At 39.4% G+C, this 18,647-nt stretch overlaps 2 protein-coding genes across 3 annotated transcripts; both read right to left on the reverse strand.

Annotated features, from left to right (window-relative positions):
• Nucleotides 1-598: 598 nt before the first annotated feature.
• On the reverse strand, nt 599-7,780 carry ambp (alpha-1-microglobulin/bikunin precursor). Of its 2 annotated transcripts, none has more exons than XM_072658649.1 (10): nt 7,670-7,780; nt 6,204-6,346; nt 5,012-5,088; nt 4,716-4,832; nt 2,354-2,455; nt 2,157-2,197; nt 1,930-2,008; nt 1,593-1,760; nt 1,296-1,469; nt 599-670 (listed from the first exon to the last, which is right to left on the reverse strand). In XM_072658649.1, the coding sequence occupies exons 1-10, from the start codon at nt 7,778-7,780 to the stop codon at nt 642-644; spliced, it is 1,041 nt and encodes a 346-aa protein (XP_072514750.1). In that variant the 3' UTR covers nt 599-641. The 2 variants fall into 2 exon arrangements, with proteins under 2 accessions (XP_072514750.1, XP_072514751.1); XM_072658650.1 differs by having other exon boundaries at nt 1,930-2,003; nt 2,146-2,197.
• A 2,546-nt stretch (nt 7,781-10,326) lies between these two features.
• ptgdsa (prostaglandin D2 synthase a) lies at nt 10,327-18,560 on the reverse strand. Its single transcript, XM_072658651.1, has 7 exons — nt 18,407-18,560; nt 13,266-13,405; nt 12,604-12,680; nt 12,053-12,163; nt 11,373-11,474; nt 11,218-11,243; nt 10,327-10,635 (listed from the first exon to the last, which is right to left on the reverse strand). The coding sequence occupies exons 1-6, from the start codon at nt 18,512-18,514 to the stop codon at nt 11,218-11,220; spliced, it is 564 nt and encodes a 187-aa protein (XP_072514752.1). The 5' UTR covers nt 18,515-18,560; the 3' UTR covers nt 10,327-10,635.
• Nucleotides 18,561-18,647: the final 87 nt, after the last annotated feature.

Genomic DNA, 18,647 nt, shown 5'->3' on the forward strand with positions numbered 1-18,647 from the left:
TACCACACCCATCCATTCACTCAGACGCTCACAGCTTGGGCCAATTTAGCGAAGCCAGTTCACCTACCTTGTGTTTTTGGGAGGTGGGACGTCCACACAGTCACAGGGAGAACACACGAAAGTCCTCAGAGACAGGGACTGGAGCAAGGAGCGAACCCATGACCCTAAACCTCTGGAGCTGCACTATGGTTCTTTGAGTGACACCATAGGAGAACCTCTATTGGTTCTGTAGAGAACTGTTGAGAGGTGTATATGTGACAAGCCTTTAAATGAAAGTGATGGTTCTTTAAACTTTTAGAAGATTCTTCAAATACCTCGGTCACATCTCTATGGCAGACATGGTTCTTTATGGAACCAAAAGAGGTTTTTCTACATCAAGAACTATTGCATGTAGCACGAGGGCACTGACACTTTCATATTATACAATTCCCTGAATCTTATATTCGCATATCAGGGGGTTTCTGATACAGTGAGAAGCATGTGGAGAATGTGGGTCTCTGTTTATTAGACCTTTGAATTATTGCAGAATTGCAGTTGCAATTGAATCAACAGAAATGGACATACAGCTCGGCTCCTGAATGAAGCTAATGAAGGTATCTGCTGTGTTCTGCTCGGTTTACTGGGAATGTTCTCCTGTGCTTTTAGTTCACCTTGAGAAAATCTTCATCACCTGAAATAACAGGAAAAACATCAGGGCATTAATGCACTCTATATGATCTTACTGTAGGACAATATGACACTTATTGGCCTTATATTGTTAAAAGGACCTTTTTCTTCAGACTTCAGATCACTCCCACCAGTGTTAAGCTGAACTGCATCACACAAGGCTATGTTGGGGTCTACCGGACCTACTGTCAGAATTTCCTCCACTCTCCACGTGACTTTTGATGGTTTAGGAAACTGTCCTCACTGACAGCCTGGCTTTATCTGCAGCATCTCTAGAGGAAAGACCTGCACTTTGAAGGGATATGCTGGTTGTCTGATTGCCTTCCTTTGTTATTAGCCTTACTCTGCTCATTACCTATTACTGCTTGAATGCACAGAGGGCTTTGAAGTGATCAGCAGAAATTAGGACGTCTGAATTCTTTGTACCAACTTTCAAAGCTTAATTGACTTCCTTTATTACTGAACAGCTGCAGGTTGTTAAGCAGTTAACCTGTTCAGAACTCTGGAACTGACAGTAATGTTTACCCATGGCAGTTCATCAGGTTCACTGGACTGGTAGCTTGTGTATCAGATAGAATATAGGCGTGTGTATGAGTGATCGGGTGGTCTGTTAGTGTGCATGCATTTACCGTTTTTCATCACTCCACAGTACTCCTCACACTCCTTCTGGGTGTAGAACTTGTTGCCGTTGCCCTTGCAGCCTCCATATTTAAAGGACACGCACTTGCCGCTGGACGAGTCAAAAGCCCACAGTTCTTGAGGAGTGTTGCAGGGGCCGGCATCCATCGGGAGTCTGCAGGCGGCTATGGTAGAAAGAACAGGAGTAAATGTCATATGTTACAAATACACACACTACATACACACACACACGCTCCTAATATTGCAATGGTCACAGAATAGACACACTAATGCCATGTCTCCCTCACCCTCAGTGCGGCAGGTCTGCAGACACTCCTTCTCTGTCTCAAAGTTGTTCTGGTTGCCCATACAGCCTCCAAACACGAACTGCTGGCAGGCCATGAGGGAGGAGTTATAGTGATAACGATGGATCATCCCGAAACATGGGCCTGAGTCTGGCTCAGCTGTGCAGGACTCTACACACACACACACACACACACACAGTACATACAGTAGTTGAATGTACAAATAATGTATTATATTATTATTTTACACATATACTATATATATATATTAGTACCTAGTTGTAATAATAATAATATATCCCACATGTATTATATGTTGAGGAGAAGGAGAACCATTCACCTGCTCCTCTAAACATGGGTGTATCATCAGCCGAACCTTCCTCTGGTGCTGGCAGAGCTGCTTCCCTCCTTGCCCTGGCCTTCACACACAGAGAATTATGGGATTGAGAGGTGAAAATGTGACTTCAGGAAAAACAGCTGACAGTTCAGTGAATAAAAGCCCTAGTCAGGGGTCATTAAAACTATAGCAATAAATACATCAGTCCCTGTGCATTACTGTGTTATTACCTGAGGCTGTGGGGCGGCCTGCTCCCCTGGAACACATTCACCTTAAAGAGAGAGGGAGAGAGGGAGAGAGAGAGAGAGAGAGAGAGAGGGGAGAAATAAAAAGATTGAAAGGCAGAGTGGTAATTTGTGTTTATAGGTCCTCTGTGTGTGTGTGTGTGTGTGTGTGTGTGTGTGTGTGTGTGTGTGTGCGTGCGCACCTTGGTTTATTTTAATGGAGATGGTGTCTGCACTCATTCCCTGCTCAGCCACCAGGGTCCTAAAATCATCTAATAGAGTGGGCCGCAGTTCCATTTTTCGACCTGCAGGGGGCGACAACAGAGCACAATAGAACAGAATTGAACAGAATAGAGCAGAATAGAACAGAATAGAGTAGAATAGAGCAGAATAGAACAGAATAGAGCAGAATAAAACAGAATAGAGTAGAATAGAACAGAATAGAACAGAATAGAGCAGAATAGAACAGAATAGAACAGAATAGATCAGAATAGAACAGAATAGAGTAGAATAGAACATAATAGAACAGAATAGAACATAATAGAGCAGAATAGAACAGAATAGAACAGAATTGAACAGAATAGAGCAGAATAGAACAGAATAGAGTAGAATAGAACAGAATAGAACAGAATAGAGCAGAATAGAACAGAATAGAGTAGAATAGAACAGAATAGAACAGAATAGAGTAGAATAGAACAGAATAGAGCAGAATAGAACAGAATAGAGCAGAATAGAGTAGAATAGAACAGAATAGAGCAGAATAGAACAGAATAGAACAGAATAGAGCAGAATAAAACAGAATAGAGTAGAATAGAACAGAATAGAACAGAATAGAGCAGAATAAAACAGAATAGAGTAGAATAGAACAGAATAAAACAGAATAGAGTAGAATAGAACAGAATAGAGTAGAATAGAACAGAATAAAACAGAATAGAGTAGAATAGAACAGAATAGAGCAGAATAGAACAGAATAGAACAGAATAGAACAGAATAGAGCAGAATAGAACAGAATAGAGTAGAATAGAACAGAATAGAACAGAATAGAGTAGAATAGAACAGAATAAAACAGAATAGAACAGAATAGAACAGAATAGAGTAGAATAGAACAGAATAAAACAGAATAGAGTAGAATAGAACAGAATAGAGCAGAATAGAACAGAATAGAACAGAATAGAACAGAATAGAGTAGAATAGAGCAGAATAGAACAGAATAGAACAGAATAGAACAGAATAGAGCAGAATAGAACAGAATAGAACAGAATAGAGTAGAATAGAACAGAATAGAACAGAATAGAGTAGAATAGAACAGAATAAAACAGAATAGAGTAGAATAGAACAGAATAGAGCAGAATAGAACAGAATAGAACAGAATAGAGTAGAATAGAACAGTGTAGAACAGAATAGAGCAGAATAGAACAGAATAGAACAGAATAGAGTAGAATAGAACAGAATAGAACAGAATAGAGCAGAATAGAACAGAATAGAACAGAATAGAGCAGAATAGAACAGAATAGAGTAGAATAGAACATAATAGAACAGAATAGAACATAATAGAACAGAATAGAACAGAATAGAGCAGAATAGAACAGAATAGAGCAGAATAGAACAGAATAGAGTAGAATAGAACAGAATAGAGTAGAATAGAGCAGAATAGAACATAATAGAGCAGAATAGAACAGAATAGAACATAATAGAGCAGAATAGAACAGAATAGAACATAATAGAACAGAATAGAACATAATAGAGCAGAATAGAGCAGATCAGAGCAAAATAGAGCATAATAGAACAGAATAGAACATAATAGAGCAGAATAGAGCAGATCAGAGCAAAATAGAGCATAATAGAAAAGAATAGAACAGAGTAGCGCAGAATAGAGTACAATAGAGCAGAACAGAATAAATCAGAACAGAATAGAGCAGAATAGAACAAAATAGAGCAGAATAGAATAAATCAGAATAGAATAAATCAGAATAAAATAGAGCGGAATAGAATAGATCAGAATAGAATAGATCAGAATAGAATAAATCAGAATAAAATAGAGCGGAATAGAATAGATCAGAATAGAATAGAGCAGAATAAAACAGAATAGAACATAACAGTAGAGTGGAATAGAGCAGAATAGATCGGAGTAGTGCAGAATAGAGTAGAATAGAATAGGTCAGAACAGAATAGAATAGAGAAGAAAAGAACATAATAGAGCAGAATATAAGTTAAATAGAGCAGAATAGAACATAATAGAATAGAATAGAGCATAATAGAACATAGTAGAGCAGAATAGAAGAGAGCAGGACAGAACTGAATACTGTAGAATGGAAATAAATAGAACTGCATGCTGTAGAATAGAACCAGGGAAAACAGGGGAGTATTGTTTAGTTCTCAGAGCAGTTCATACTGCACAAACCTGAGGAACAGCCTGTGAACAGAAATCTGCAGAACTGGAACCCAGAACTGAGACTGGACACCAGTGACCTGACACTGACCTTCACTACTACAACAGATTTGATCCCACCACAAACTGGAGCATCTCTGTAGAAAATCCCCCTGTGTGTGAACTGTATCTCTCACCGTAGAGTTTGATGGAGGTGGTCTTGTTCCCGCCTCGCTGCTGTTTCAGCATCACCACCAGAGCATACTCATCATAGTTGGTGTGAACTACATAGGCATCCACATCAGCTGACCACTCTGTATGGAAACAGGGCCAGCTGGGGTCAATAGCTCATTCAGTGCTTCTGCATTTCAGTTCATTTTGATCTATAAGGTAATTTTTGTTGCATTTTCAGCTTTTTTTTCCAAGTAGTTTTGGAGTGTATGGGAGAAAAGAGCTGCTTCAGCACTGCAGTATCTGACGGCTGTGCACTCACTGAGACTGTGGTAGTAGAATCGCCCTGGAGTCTCAGTCAGCTCGTAGTTACCAGTGATCAACTTGCACACTCCGTGCCTGCAAAAGAGAGTGCATTCAGTCTCACTGTCAGGGTGCAAGGACATAAGCTATAAAAAACAGGAAATGGTAAAATACAGGAAAAATATTAAATGAAAAATAAAGAGAATAAAATATATACAGACAATGCAGAAAATAAATAAAATGCAAATAAAATGAAAAAAATTATAAAACTTATAATAAATATAAAAATTTATAAATATTATAACTTATAAAAATAAAACTTATACAATTCTAAAATATATCAAATATATTTATATTTGATATATATAATATATTATACAATAAATAAATTATATATATAATCAACAATTTAAAAGCCAAAATATATCAAGACAAAGGCAGAAATTATAGGTAAAACAAAAACTTGTAACACAATATATAAAAAATATATAAAATTAAAAACAGAAAAATGCAGAAATTAATATAATTAAGATAATATACACACACACACACACACACACACACACATATATATATATATATATATATATATATATATATATATATATATATAATTAATAGAAATGAATACTATAATAAATAAATAATAATAATAAAAATATACTAAGAAAAAAAAATATATTACTGCAAAAAACATTTGTTTTTTTGAAAATAAAACTTGATTTGTCCTGCCTCACTTCACAGTCTTCATCTAAATAATTAAAACGCTTTAGAATAAAAAATGAAAACTTTATTAATAATGACGATGAGATGTAGAGATGAACCTCTTATCTTAAAAGGTTGAGAAGACAATATATTGATCACAATATATGATACTAACAGCATTATAGTCATGCAATTACTTATCCTCAATACTCTCCTGCTTTCAAAACATGAAATAAATATATATATTACATATTTGTTATTATTATTCATTTATATAAATATTAGTTTATAGTATTTACACACTGTATCTGTATTGCTGCATTATTACATTACTACTTTATGTATTATTGTTTTATTCAAATTAAATCCAGAAAATTGATTGATCTACAAGATATGCAAACTTTTTGTAGCTCGTCCACACAGTGTACTGGTGGTGTACATCTGATGCAATGAGTGTGTCCATGTCTGTGTGTATGAAAGAGAGAGAGTGAGCGAGAGAGGTGTACCTGGACATAATCCGCTTCATGCTGAGAGTGTTTGTGGAGGGGGTGCGCTGCAGCTCCAGGGAGCCGATGGGAGAATCTCCTTTGTACTTCTTCCTCCATGGGCAGTTGGAGGCCGAGGCAATGTCATACCACTTCCCCAAAAACTGCAGCAACACCAACCAACAAGTTTAGGGTTAGGAGGAGGGAGGGAGAAAGAGGGAAGACTCTTAACTGAGCCTCAGTCTAATGACTGAATCCTTCAGAGCAGCCTTTAAACCTAAGTCCAGCTCATTACTGTAGACCCAGAATGTACTTGTATGTGCGTATGTGTGTGTGTGTGTGTGTGTGTGTGTGTGTGTTGTGAAATTTTGGTGAGTGAACAGACACAGCCAGCGCTCTTTGATCGAGAGGTAAACTCTGCTGCTGTTTAGATACACACTGCTGGGGAAAAGAGCAGCTATTGATTAACGTGAAGATCAGATCCAGAATTTCTCCACAGAGGAAAGAGTCAATCAGGCACTCAGATCAGTGTTGTGTCAGACAGTGACGGCTTTGAAGGACTGTCGTTTGATTTGAACAGATAAAAGATTCACACACTCAGAAAAGGCCTAACAGTAAACAAACAGGACTGTATTAATCCCATTACGCCCCATTGCTCTCTACTACACACTGACTTAACTGTAACTGAACAGGAATTCTCAAGGTTGAGAAGTTGTTGTTCATGTGTTCAGCTTAGCAATTTATTAGCAATGTAATAAAAATGTAAAAATATACAGTTCATTGTCTGAGTGGACAAAGTGAACAAATTCTCTATAAATAAATCTAAACTGTTATAAAGATTTTAGCGCAAAAATTAAAAAGCATGATTCTCAGCATGACCATTACTTTTTAAGACATTAAATTAAGCAAATAAACAATATTATTGTTGTGTTTTTAATGTGACGTATGTACAATGTCTTTTTTTAATATTTTAATTCAATATTTGTGTAATTTTGTATAAATTGACATTGATATTAACATTTATTCTCTTTTCTTTCTATTTGTGTAATTCCTTCATTTTTTAGGCTTTTAACTTTTATAAATAGACAATATGGACAACAAACAAACAAACAAACAAAAAACAATGAAGTATAAAAAAACGTATTTTTACATTTTGAAAATATTTTTTGTAATTTATTTTCGGTTTATTTATTTCTTTTTTATGGTTTACCACAGTAACCATACACACAACAAAACAATAAATAATAATAAAAATCAATAACTTTATTAAAGTCTAAAGAACCCCCGCACAGTGTAAAGCTTCTATATTGATTGTGTTTCTTTTCCTTGAACACAAGCAAGCCAGAAAACCAGTGAAAAAGCTTTTATTAAGAGTGTTTAAAAGGTGTGATGAGCAAAGTTACTATCATTATTATTATTATTATTATGATAACTAGTTGTTATATAAAAATTAAAAAAAAAAATTTAATCTGCATGCAGGTTCTTACCCGGCTGAGGTCGAAGTTCTCCTGGGTTTGGAGGACCGGTTGTGAGGGCAGCGGACTGGCCTGTAACAGAGCCGCGCCAGCCAGCAAGAGAAACACCAGCACCCTCTTCATGTCTGTCTGACTCAGATCACACTGAGGCTGCAGTCTGCTTCAGTCAGCAGCACTATCCTCCCTCTCCTCCTCCACCTCCTCTTCTTCTTCTCGCAAAGGACATCGACCTGAGGGGCATGTGTGCTTTGGCCCCACCGAAAACGCCATCTAGAATCAGTCCCAGCAACCAAACAGAGCAAAGGTCTCCTTATCTATGTATCGACCGCTCTCTTCTGTGCCTTATTTGGCTGTTTATTTGGAGAACACTGGAGAAAACTGGTCACAAACTCAACATGCTTTACATAAACCCACCAGAGAGTGACGGGGTGAATCGAAGCGAAATGAGGCCCATTCTGTTGCTTTTGAGTTTACTGTATCTGCAATTGCACACAAATCTTAAAAAGCTCCAAAACAGCAACTTTACAGGAGAAGGAAAAAAACTTCCTAACTTTTAATGGAGGTCAATGTAAAAAGGTTTTATTCCAGGTCAGTCTGGAGCATTTCTATTGGTCCATTCCAGTAAAGGACAACCTTCAGATTGGCATCATGTCAAAAAGTGAAAAATGACAAAAATAGAGATATAAGGATATGAAGAGCTATGAAAGGGTCACATGATCAGCTGTAATAAAAAAGTTAACCCCTAGATTTTGATTGTTTTGATCGGAGGGAAGAGTGTCCTAGGTATGGATGCAGATTTTTATGTTACCGTGTATCTTTGCAGTTTGCTTCCACAAAAACTAAAACAGGGACAGTAATCTCACACAGTTTCAATCACAAATCCACCCTTACCCACTTCTTCTTGGTCAGGGTCACGGTGGGCCCAGGGCCTATCTGGAATCATTGGGCACAAGGCAGGGCACCAGGCCATCACAGGGAGTTTTAATCATATATAGAATTAGTCCAATTTAAAGACCATAAGAGTCTCATTGAGTTTCACAGCACAGAAGATCACTGATGGGTTTCATAGTTCAGTCGCAGTGGCTTATGTTCAGAAAGGTGGAACGTAGGTGGAATATAGGCTGAGTGGGATTATACGGCCCCCATTGTTACAGCCCAGTTTAGGACGCCATCTAAGACCCTTGTGTGCAACCCAGGTGGGGCCCAGGTTGAACCTATCCTGGTCCCATCACTGACCCTAATGGGCTTCCATATGTACAACCAACATGGAACCCATGGCTAACCATACAGGTCCCACATGAACATGTTCGTGGGGTTATTTTTGCCCCTGATGTAACAGCACTGCTACTGGAGTATGACACTAGGGTGCTGGAGTGGCCATTGTGTTAATCTGAGAGGGGACTGTGAGGAAGCGGTTATGATGTCTAAACAGCAACATTAGAGAGGGAAAAAGACTTCTTAACTTTCAGTGGAAGTCAATGGAAAATGATTTTATTCCAAGTCATTTTGAAGCATTTCTATTGGTCATCTTAAAATATCGATACAATGGAAATAACAACAGATTCACATTATGTCAAAACGTGAGTTTTTGCAAAAAGCTTCTCAGTTTCAAATTTTTCCAGTAAAGTATTTGCGAATCTTTTCAAAAAAATGCAGTTCTGCCTGTTTTTATCATTTGACTGTTTTAAAAATGACATTTTCCCAATTAATCTTCAAGCTTAGGGCTGTATCGCGAAGCTCATTGCTATCTTACACCCCTCCAACAGTCTATTTACATGTCTTCCACCTGCGTCATTTAAACAGCAATGCTGCTTGCAAATATGTCTACGCCGATGGGCGTGGTGGTCTCGAAATGAGGTGTGTTCAGGTACATTTTTGGCCTAGGTGCGCCAATTGCACACAAATCTTAAAAAGCTCCAAAACAGCAACTTTACAGGAGAAGGAAAAAACCTTCTTAACTTTTAATGGAGGTCAGTGTAAAAAGGTTTTATTCCAGGTCAGTCTGGAGCATTTCTATTGGTCCATTTATCATGAAATTCTAATACAAGCAGACGTCAACAGTCAGACATTCGTTGCTATCTTGGCAGTGAATTGTCAACACAGGTGCGTGCTGCCCAGCGCTCGTACACCCCTGCTTATTAAGTACACATGGGCACGCAGCAGTGCACAAACCCATAGCGCGGCCGGTCAGCAGCCATGCAAATGTTTACATCAATAATAAATAATATATCAGTAATATTAACAACATTATTCTAGCTCCAGCACGCCTTCCCAGACCATGCATCATTGTGCCATTGAAATAGCAATCCGCCAAAGTCAGCTCTTAAAGGTAATGGCAAGTGACATGCTGATTGGTTTATTGCAAAAACACATCCATGATTAATTAAGAGACTTCGTACATGCCATTTGTGTGCTTCGAGCCGTGTAAGGTGTACTTTTCCTCGTTACCATAGCAAAGACACCCCGACACGCCCGAAATCAAGCTGGACGGTGTGCGGTTGGTGGCTCACCAAAAGATCGCTAAAATAGGGCTTCTAAACTAAAAGGCCAAAAACGGGTTTAAGATATTTTCCCTTAACTCCCTTGCATAACAAATAATACACAAGCTGACACACACACACACACACACACTTATATACAGAAATCAAATAAAAAGAAATCCACACCAGTCAGAGGAACAATCAACTGTAATCAAACTCTTTCATTAGAAACAATCAGAAACTGATGATAAAACATGATATCATCAGCAGGGTTAGAGGACAATCCTAAGGATGTCAACTGATTATTAACTGATTATTAATGTGCATTTTTTAATTTTCTTTCATGATTATTTAGGACAAGAAAGCGTGAGCAGGGAAATTCCTTGCTGTAAAGTTGATTCGGGCTATTTAGCGTAGCATGTTTTCCAGATCAGCTGATGCACGGTGAGCTGCACCGCAATTCCGTAAGAATAACCTCAGGATAAACATGATCTTGCCCTGAAAAGATACACAACAAAGAATATTAGCACATTATCTGTATCTATGATGTGTTCAGGGTTATTGGGGACTGTGTGTATTAGCATGACTGAATATCAAATTTACCAGATTTACCAAAAATCGATCAATTCAATTCCCACACTTTGTTGCAGTTGAACCCTTTAGTATGTATTGTCTGTGCAATTGTCTGTGATTTTTTATATGTAATGTACTCTTAAAAATAAGCTGCAAACCTATGGAAAGTCTCAGTCAAGAAAAAAAAAAAAAAAAACAGTGATAAAGATTTTGCTCCCGATCATCCACACACCAAAGCTAAGTGACTTTAACCCTTACAAAGACCTGGATCTGATTTGAGGGAGCTGAAAGAAGCGTGTGGGCCCGAGTTTACAGAATGTATGATGACTATTGAGTTCTAGTGTTTGCTAGCAATGATAGCATTGTAGCTCCAGAACAATTTGGCCACCATATCTTGGCTGATCATCAGAGTCAGGATATTCATATTGGTCAGGTCTTCATATCTACTTGGCAATTAGGTAGAATTTGAACGATGTGTCTAGACGTGTGTAAAGAGTTTGTACTCACCTACTGGGCTGAGAGAGGACAGGTGTCTATAAAAACAGAAAAGAAAAAGGGGGGTTGAAGGGGTTAAATATAAGATATTACATACTATATTTGTTATATATGTATATATATATATATATATATATAAAATATATAAGACGTGTGTCCTCTCTTACCTGCCGGCGGTGGGGTCACAATGGACTCCTCAGGGAACCCCTGCTGCAGGGCGTACTTTTTGAACTTCTCAATCAGCTCTGGTCTCAGCTTCTGGGTACGGCCTAGAAAAGGATCGCAGGCATCAGAGTAGAGTTCACCACCTACTCACTATACACAAATATACCCCAATCAGCCATAACATTAATACCACTTCATCTACAGTCAAGGGGTCAAGGGGTGGGATTCAGTCAATTTTTGCAGGTGATGTGTTGGAAGCAGGTTAAAAGGGCAAGCGTATCTCCAAACATCAGACAGGTCTAGTGGGGTGTTACCGGTATGCAGTGGTCAGTACCTACCAAAATCTTTTTAAGAAAGGAACCACCTGTGAACCAGCAAAAGGGTCATGGGCATCTAAGGCTCCTTGATGTGATCAACGTAGGCCGCACCTCACACCTTACAGGGCTTAACGGATCTGCTACTAATGTCTTGGTGCTGCCACATACTACGGGACACCTTCAGAGGTCCTGTGGAGTCCAGGCCTGGAATGGGGGCCTACTCAATATTATGCAGGTGGTGTTAATGTAATGGCGTATGATTGGTGCAGGCAGCCTTTAGTGTCCATGCAGTGTCCACAGCCCTTGTAGAGCAGTAGACAGACACAGCTAACACTTCTGCATCCTTCTGGAAACGATTAGCTTACCGTACAGAGACACTTGGGAATATTCCCTGTTCATCTTCTTGTACTTGAAAAGCAAAGCATACTCGGTGTAGTTAGTCTCCACCACCGTCACATCCTTTATTATGTTGTGACCTGCAATAAAGCAACATCAGATTAACTACAGGTTCGGACTGGATCAGGCGTTGCCCTTCAACCACTTTCAGACTGACTGAGATTTTGATAGATTTTGTATGAGGTTCCTACAGATCCTGGAGACAGCATATCAGTATTGCAGTGTTTGGTGTGGCGTAGTGAGTAGTCAAGAAGTGTGAGCTGTCTTTACAGCAGTGGTGCAAAAGTGTACTACACTTCCTAACAGTAGAGGAAGCCAAATAGGGAAAAAAAAATACCAATTCTTACAGAATGTTGCTTTAGTCTTATACTAGATTCCCATCTCTACTCAAAAATATTACAATAAAAGTTGCTTCCAAACTTCCATATAACTCCTATTCTAGCTTTTCCATCTGTTGTGTTTTTTTGAGGTTCCACAAGTCTCAATTCTAGGGCCGCTCAAAAGGCAGATTAGTACTGACGTGTGCTGAAGTAGGTGAACACTCCAGGCACAGAAGTCTTCATATACGAGTACAGCTTGCTCTTGCAGCCATTGGATCTGCAGACAGACAGACAGACAGACAGACAAATGTTTACACACGTTTATGGCAGACAGGACAGTCAGCAGCACTGCAAATGCTGCAACAGCAGTCTTCAACTGCTTATGAGAGCACAAAGCTCCAATTCCACAAGTTGATCCGCCTACTGCGACCATTGTGGACATGCATGTGTCATAACTGCTCAGGTAGCCATATCTTCTGAACGCATCACCAGTAAGTCGTTTACCTGAACAGGACTGATCTCAAGACTTCAGTAGCTATAATCTAAGCTTCTACACTGTACTGAAAATGGGTTAATTGACAAGGTTCTCAAATCATAGAGAAGAACCTACAGGCATTCAGATGGTTCTTTAAGTTGAAATGGGTCTGTATAGAACTGTTGCCTTTTCAAATGAACACTCAAAGAACCCCCTCTTCTTAAAGGATTTTTTGGCACATCAATAATTCCTTTGAGAGCTGAAGAAGTGTGGGCCATATTCAGAATTCAGGGGTTTAGATCATGGATTAACATCGTATTAAAAAGGCTGACGCAATGTCTTGCTAAATAAATGTGGAATAAAACAAACAAACAGAAAAACACTCACTTCATTCTCCACACCGTCATATTGGCATCACCGTTCTCCTTAGGATCCACTCTTCCCATAATGACTCTGAGCGTGCTTTTGTACAGAACAAACGAGGGGGAATCATAGGCCAGGCCGACGCGGTACCACCTACCTCCAAACTGAAAACACACGCACACAGATGTTCAAAATACATACAGCTGTTTGCAATAAACCAATCAATCAAACAAGACTCATTTAAATAGCAAAGAGAGAATTCAACACAGAATATCACTTATAATGACGACGGCAATCTCAGAATTATTCAACTCCTTCATGACCAGAGTCTTTACTACTCAGTGAAGCTCCCTTCTGCGGTTATGACCTGTATATGTATGTCATTCATAGCCATACACCAGCTTCTGGCAGCGTTCCTGAGGAATTTTAGCCCATTCCTCATAGGCAGTTGCCTCCAGTTTACTAATATTCTTAGGTTTGCTGTGGCAACTGCCTTCTTCAAATCCCACCAGTGATTTTCTATGGAGTTCAAGTCAGACTCCAGAATCTTCCAGGACTTCTTAAAACCAAGTCTTGGTGGACTTTGAGGTATGCTTGGGATCACTGTCCTGAAAGAAGGTCCAATGACGTCCAAGCTTCAGCTTCCTTACAGAAGCTGGCATGACCTTTGAGCAGCATCACAGAGACACTGCCATGCTTCACTGTAGACAGGGTGTTCTTTTCATCTCCTCCAGACATACCGCTGATCCATAGGCCTGAAAAGTTCCAGAGAAGTTTTTTGGGATTCTGTTCTGTGGAGCGAGGAAACAAACCGGTGGTTGGTATGGCGCAACAGATAACACCACCACCTGCCATTGAGTTACAACAACACCATGTGGGAGACCAGGGTTCGATTCCCGGTCTGGGTGACTATGCTGCGTTACACCAATAAGAGTCCATGGGCAAGACTCTTAACACTACATTGGCCCTCCTCTGTAATACGAGTAACCTTGTCAGTCGCTCTGGATAAGAGCGTCAGCTAAATGCCATAAATGTAAATGTAAACCAAGAACTGTTCGGGCCTGTGGATCAGCGGTGTGTCTGGAAGAGGAGCCCATCTTTCCAGTCATGTAAAGATCTATCTACCTACTGTTCCTGTCCGCCCATCCATCTGTGCATCTGTCCATCCAGGTCTCTCTTACTGCATAAACCATTATGCATCTCACGATGATGGTTCAGTGGACCAGGGCTGGAGTTTGGACTCAGCGCTGTAGAAGTTTAGTGAAGCTCCAAGCAATCCAAACCTAACCTTACCTCATTTTCAACCTTGACCTTGACCATGAGGCGCCCCATGCTATGTAAAGGCCTTGTGTCTGTCTAGGCCTGAGAAACCTGCCGGAGAACCATCATCTCATTGTTGCAAAGCCACCTTTAGCCTGGCCCTCAGTTTAACTCTGTTTCTACTCCAACTGCAGCTGAAGCTTTCCTAATGTTCCACGACTAAAGATGGATTATTCCCAAATATGTGAAAATCAGAGGTCATTCTGTGGGAGAGGAAAATGACATCATATCTGTAATGCAACACTGCGTGAAAAACAGAACATGATAATGGCTTCCCAGCAGTTCTTGCTGAAGTTTCTCACACACACACATTTTGATGTCTTCATTATAATTTGACTCTCCACACTAGCCGCATAAACAACGACTCAGCAAAAAATTGCTGCCCTGTTCCAGACGGGCATGTCCAACAAGAAATAAACAAAAACAGACAAACAACTTTTCCGTGGGAAAGTCATTAAAATGACATTTTCTGTTCACATCCCCTTTGTAGAGGTGGAATGATAGACAATCTCAAGCTCAATATATTAATTGTATATTCGTTTTGGGATTATATATATATATATATATATATATATATATATATATATATATATATATATATATATATTTATATAATTTGTCAATTTTTTCTTTTTTTCTCCCAATTTGGTACTGCCAATTAACTCACCTGCTCATAACCACGGCACTAGCAATGCTCCCGACACTAGGAGCGTAAGAACCTAACCCATGTCTCCTCTGATACATGCAAAGCCAGTCACCAGGTAGCTGACGCACTCTGAGGAGAGCGCCGGGTCCCCAGCTCTACCGCTCCAGCTAACAGACGCCTCAACAACGCTTAACATTGATGAGGACAGAGAGCGTCATCTACCCACCTTTTAAAAAGGTGCACGTATTTGTCACGGCACTATGCACAGCGAAATGTGTCCTCCGCATTTTACCCATGTGTGGTAGTGAACACACACACACACCATAGCGGTGGGCAGTCAACTCCAGCACCCAGGGAGCAGAAAGGGTGAAGGACCTTGCTCAAGGGCCCAACAGTGGCAGCTTGCCAAGCCCAGGTTTCGAACCCACAACCCTGTCATCAATAGCTTGGAGCGCCAACACTGAGCCACCACTGCCCCGAGGAGTGCACCATGGAAAAGCAGCATGGCTCGGGATTTGAAGTCATGACCCCGGGTCATAGTGGCAGCGCACTGACCGCTGATATTTGTATGATGATTTTTATTATGAGTTCAAATGTCTTCATTCTTCTATAGAGCTCTAATTGTGTACTAAACAGCTCCCACCTTCCAAAAGCTCGACCTCTTAGGTATCATTTCTGAGCTGAGATGCTTCAGGAAACCGAACCCATTACTGGTTTGGCTCCGAAATATCTGAATCCGAATTTATCTCAAAGCTAAATATTGCAGTAGCATGTCCTGGCCCAGGTCCACACTGAGCAGTACTCTTAGAAAACAGTGACATTAACTTGTACAGTGACATGCAAAAGTTTGGGTGCAAAAGTTATGGTGAACAGTAGACGATGAAATGAAATGATTTCCAAATGGAGTTAATTTCACCACCGTTAGTTCAGATCTCACAATGTGATTGGCGTCAGGATTCCTGGTCTTGCTTCCCACATGGTTTATTGATCATGGTGAAGAAGCAGAGCTTTTTTTTCCTCTTTTAAATCAGACATCATGACAGCTGCCCGAGGGTCCTTGGGGAGGGAAATCAAGACAGGGGCTGTGGCTGAAACAGATCCCTACTCCCTTATTGAATTATGTTGTTGCACTTGATAGGGAGGGACTTTTTAGGTTAACAAGTAGTGGCAGAAACAAATATGAATTCTGAATCAGTGAAACATTTGAGCTAATAATAATAACAATAATAATAATATTAATATTATATCATCATACTACACAACATAAGCCTCCCATTAACAAACTACATGGGAAAATAAGCAGAATTACGGTGTCCGGTGGCTCGTAATCATCACTGTCTTATATGAGTCTTATCGCCTATATGGGATTATATGCTTCTATATGTGAGCTACAATGTTTACTATAAATTGTGAGTGCATTGTGGGAGATTATAGTGCCCTCAAAGCCAGTAGTGAGATAGTGCTCTAAAATGTGAATAGGGAGCCACATAGTCACAGCCACACTCCCAACACACTCCGTAAATATCAGTCCACCTGTAACCTAGCAACAACCAGGATACTTTTAATCTTGCCATAGGTGACAGTCACAGGCAACGAGAAGGAACGTCCAAAGAACTAGAACCACCTCCTAACAACTCGCAACGCAAGTGAGTGAACAGTGCAGCTGGTGGCGTGTGTGGACAGACCTACAGAGTGCAGGTTTGGAGGGATGACCCGTTTCTGTTTGGTGCTGATGTTCCACCTCAACAGAAACACCGTGGTGAAGACAGACATGGAGAATGAGGAGAAACGGAGCCGAAGAACAGAGAGCTGCATGGATCTCAGTGTTTTTGTTCTTGGGTTAGAGGAACCTTTTTTCTTCAGTGGTTTTTGTGTCTTTGATGTCTAAACATAAAAAAAATCAGGACGAGCAGAACTGTGGTATAGTAACACACTTGGTTATAGGCAAGAAAGGCGAACTGATATTTAGAGAGGGTCTGGTGAGCCGTTATAGTGAGATATTGGAACTCATAGAACGTCTCTCAGCCAATCACACTGCAAGGCTGGAACTAACTGTGGTAGAGTTATGCAAAAGTACATGAGAAGTTGTGCTAGACTGTGGATATAGGACCACAGCACATCTGCACAAATATCTCATGGTATACCACGACTTCTGGTGTATTATTGTGTAAACAGGAAACTATCTATCTATCTACACATAGATAGATAGATAGACAGACAGACAGACAGACAGACAGACAGACAGTAATTATTTTTATTATTTAATTAATATATATATATATATATATATATATATATATATATATATATATATATATATATATATATATATATATATATATATATATATATATATATTTTTTTTTTTTTTTTATAACTTATCTGGATATTTACTAACTAAATGGAGCAAACAGGAAAATACAAATTCAACAGAAATTACTTTACAAGATTTAATTGACAATATTTAAATACAGTAACGTCTAAAAAAGTCTATAAACTTTTTGAACTGTATCCCTGATAGACTCTTATTGTCTTATTGGTGAAAAGTCGTACAAAACAAAAATAATACGCCAATAAAAAAATAATATATATATATATATATTATTTACTATTATGGTCTCCATATTGACTTATGTTTAGTCGTATCTAAGCTTAGAGGTATCTTTTGAATTTTAGTCTATTTAAACTAGCTAAGGATATTTTTCTGAGGAAACAGTGAAGCATTTTTGTAAGCTGCTCTGGAATTTAGTTACTAAATTTTCAATAAAAATAAAAATTCTGCCTTTTTGGTTCAGCTAGCATGCTTTGTTTTTTTTGAGGTTTATCATTCGATTACACCCCACAATTATGTCCAAAAGAGAAGACCAGAGTCTAGTAAACTTCAGATTGGTAAATGTTGAAGACACTAAGAAGTTCCACTGCAGTTATTTGAGTTGCTTAATAGACTACAGTGAATTTTTGAGTGATTACCTCTGTACTTCTGCTAATTGTGAAAAGACCATTTTTTAGTTGAAGCAACAATCCTATTGATTAAGTGCAGGCTTAGACTATTCTTCCCTGCTTTCCAATGACCCCTTAAACCTTTAACCATCTAAAAAAAAAAGAGCATCAAGAAGCAGAAGTGACTAACAGAAGAGGGCACAATTTCACCCCCAGCATTTCTACACCAACACACAGATGAAGCTGAGGCTCCTCTCACCCGCTTGAGGTCAAAGTTCTTCTGCGCCTGGACGTTTCCATAGGAATCTCTCAGGAGCGCAGCCAAGGTGACGGTCACCAGGATGATCTTCATGTTGACAGGAGACATGCAGGAACCGAGCCAGGAAAACAGGCCTGATTGACTGGACTGAGCTCTGAGAGAGCTTGTGTAAGATGGTGCCAGGCTGAACAGCTCCGCCCCTGACCTGACTGGCCAATCAGAGACACGGACAGGCATCTAA

The sequence above is a fragment of the Salminus brasiliensis genome, chromosome 16 (genome assembly GCF_030463535.1).
Source record: "Salminus brasiliensis chromosome 16, fSalBra1.hap2, whole genome shotgun sequence".
NCBI classification, from domain to species: domain Eukaryota; kingdom Metazoa; phylum Chordata; class Actinopteri; order Characiformes; family Bryconidae; genus Salminus; species Salminus brasiliensis.

Bases quoted from the DNA above. Each gene is read 5' to 3' on its own strand.
- ambp (XM_072658650.1), bottom strand. From the start codon at position 7,780: ATGAAGAGGGTGCTGGTGTTTCTCTTGCTGGCTGGCGCGGCTCTGTTA. The intron at 2,004-2,145 runs GTAATGCACAGG...TGTGAAGGCCAG, and splicing joins CAGCCTCAGGTAATAACACA to GGCAAGGAGGGAAGCAGCTC. The intron at 671-1,295 runs GTAAATGCATGC...CTGTTATTTCAG, and splicing joins CTGTGGAGTGATGAAAAACG to GTGATGAAGATTTTCTCAAG.
- ptgdsa (XM_072658651.1), bottom strand. From the start codon at position 18,514: ATGTCTCCTGTCAACATGAAGATCATCCTGGTGACCGTCACCTTGGCT. The intron at 12,164-12,603 runs GTCAGTACTAAT...GCTTTATTGCAG, and splicing joins GTTCACCTACTTCAGCACAC to GTCACAACATAATAAAGGAT. The intron at 11,475-12,052 runs GTAAGCTAATCG...ATCCTTTTCTAG, and splicing joins TTCCCAAGTGTCTCTGTACG to GCCGTACCCAGAAGCTGAGA.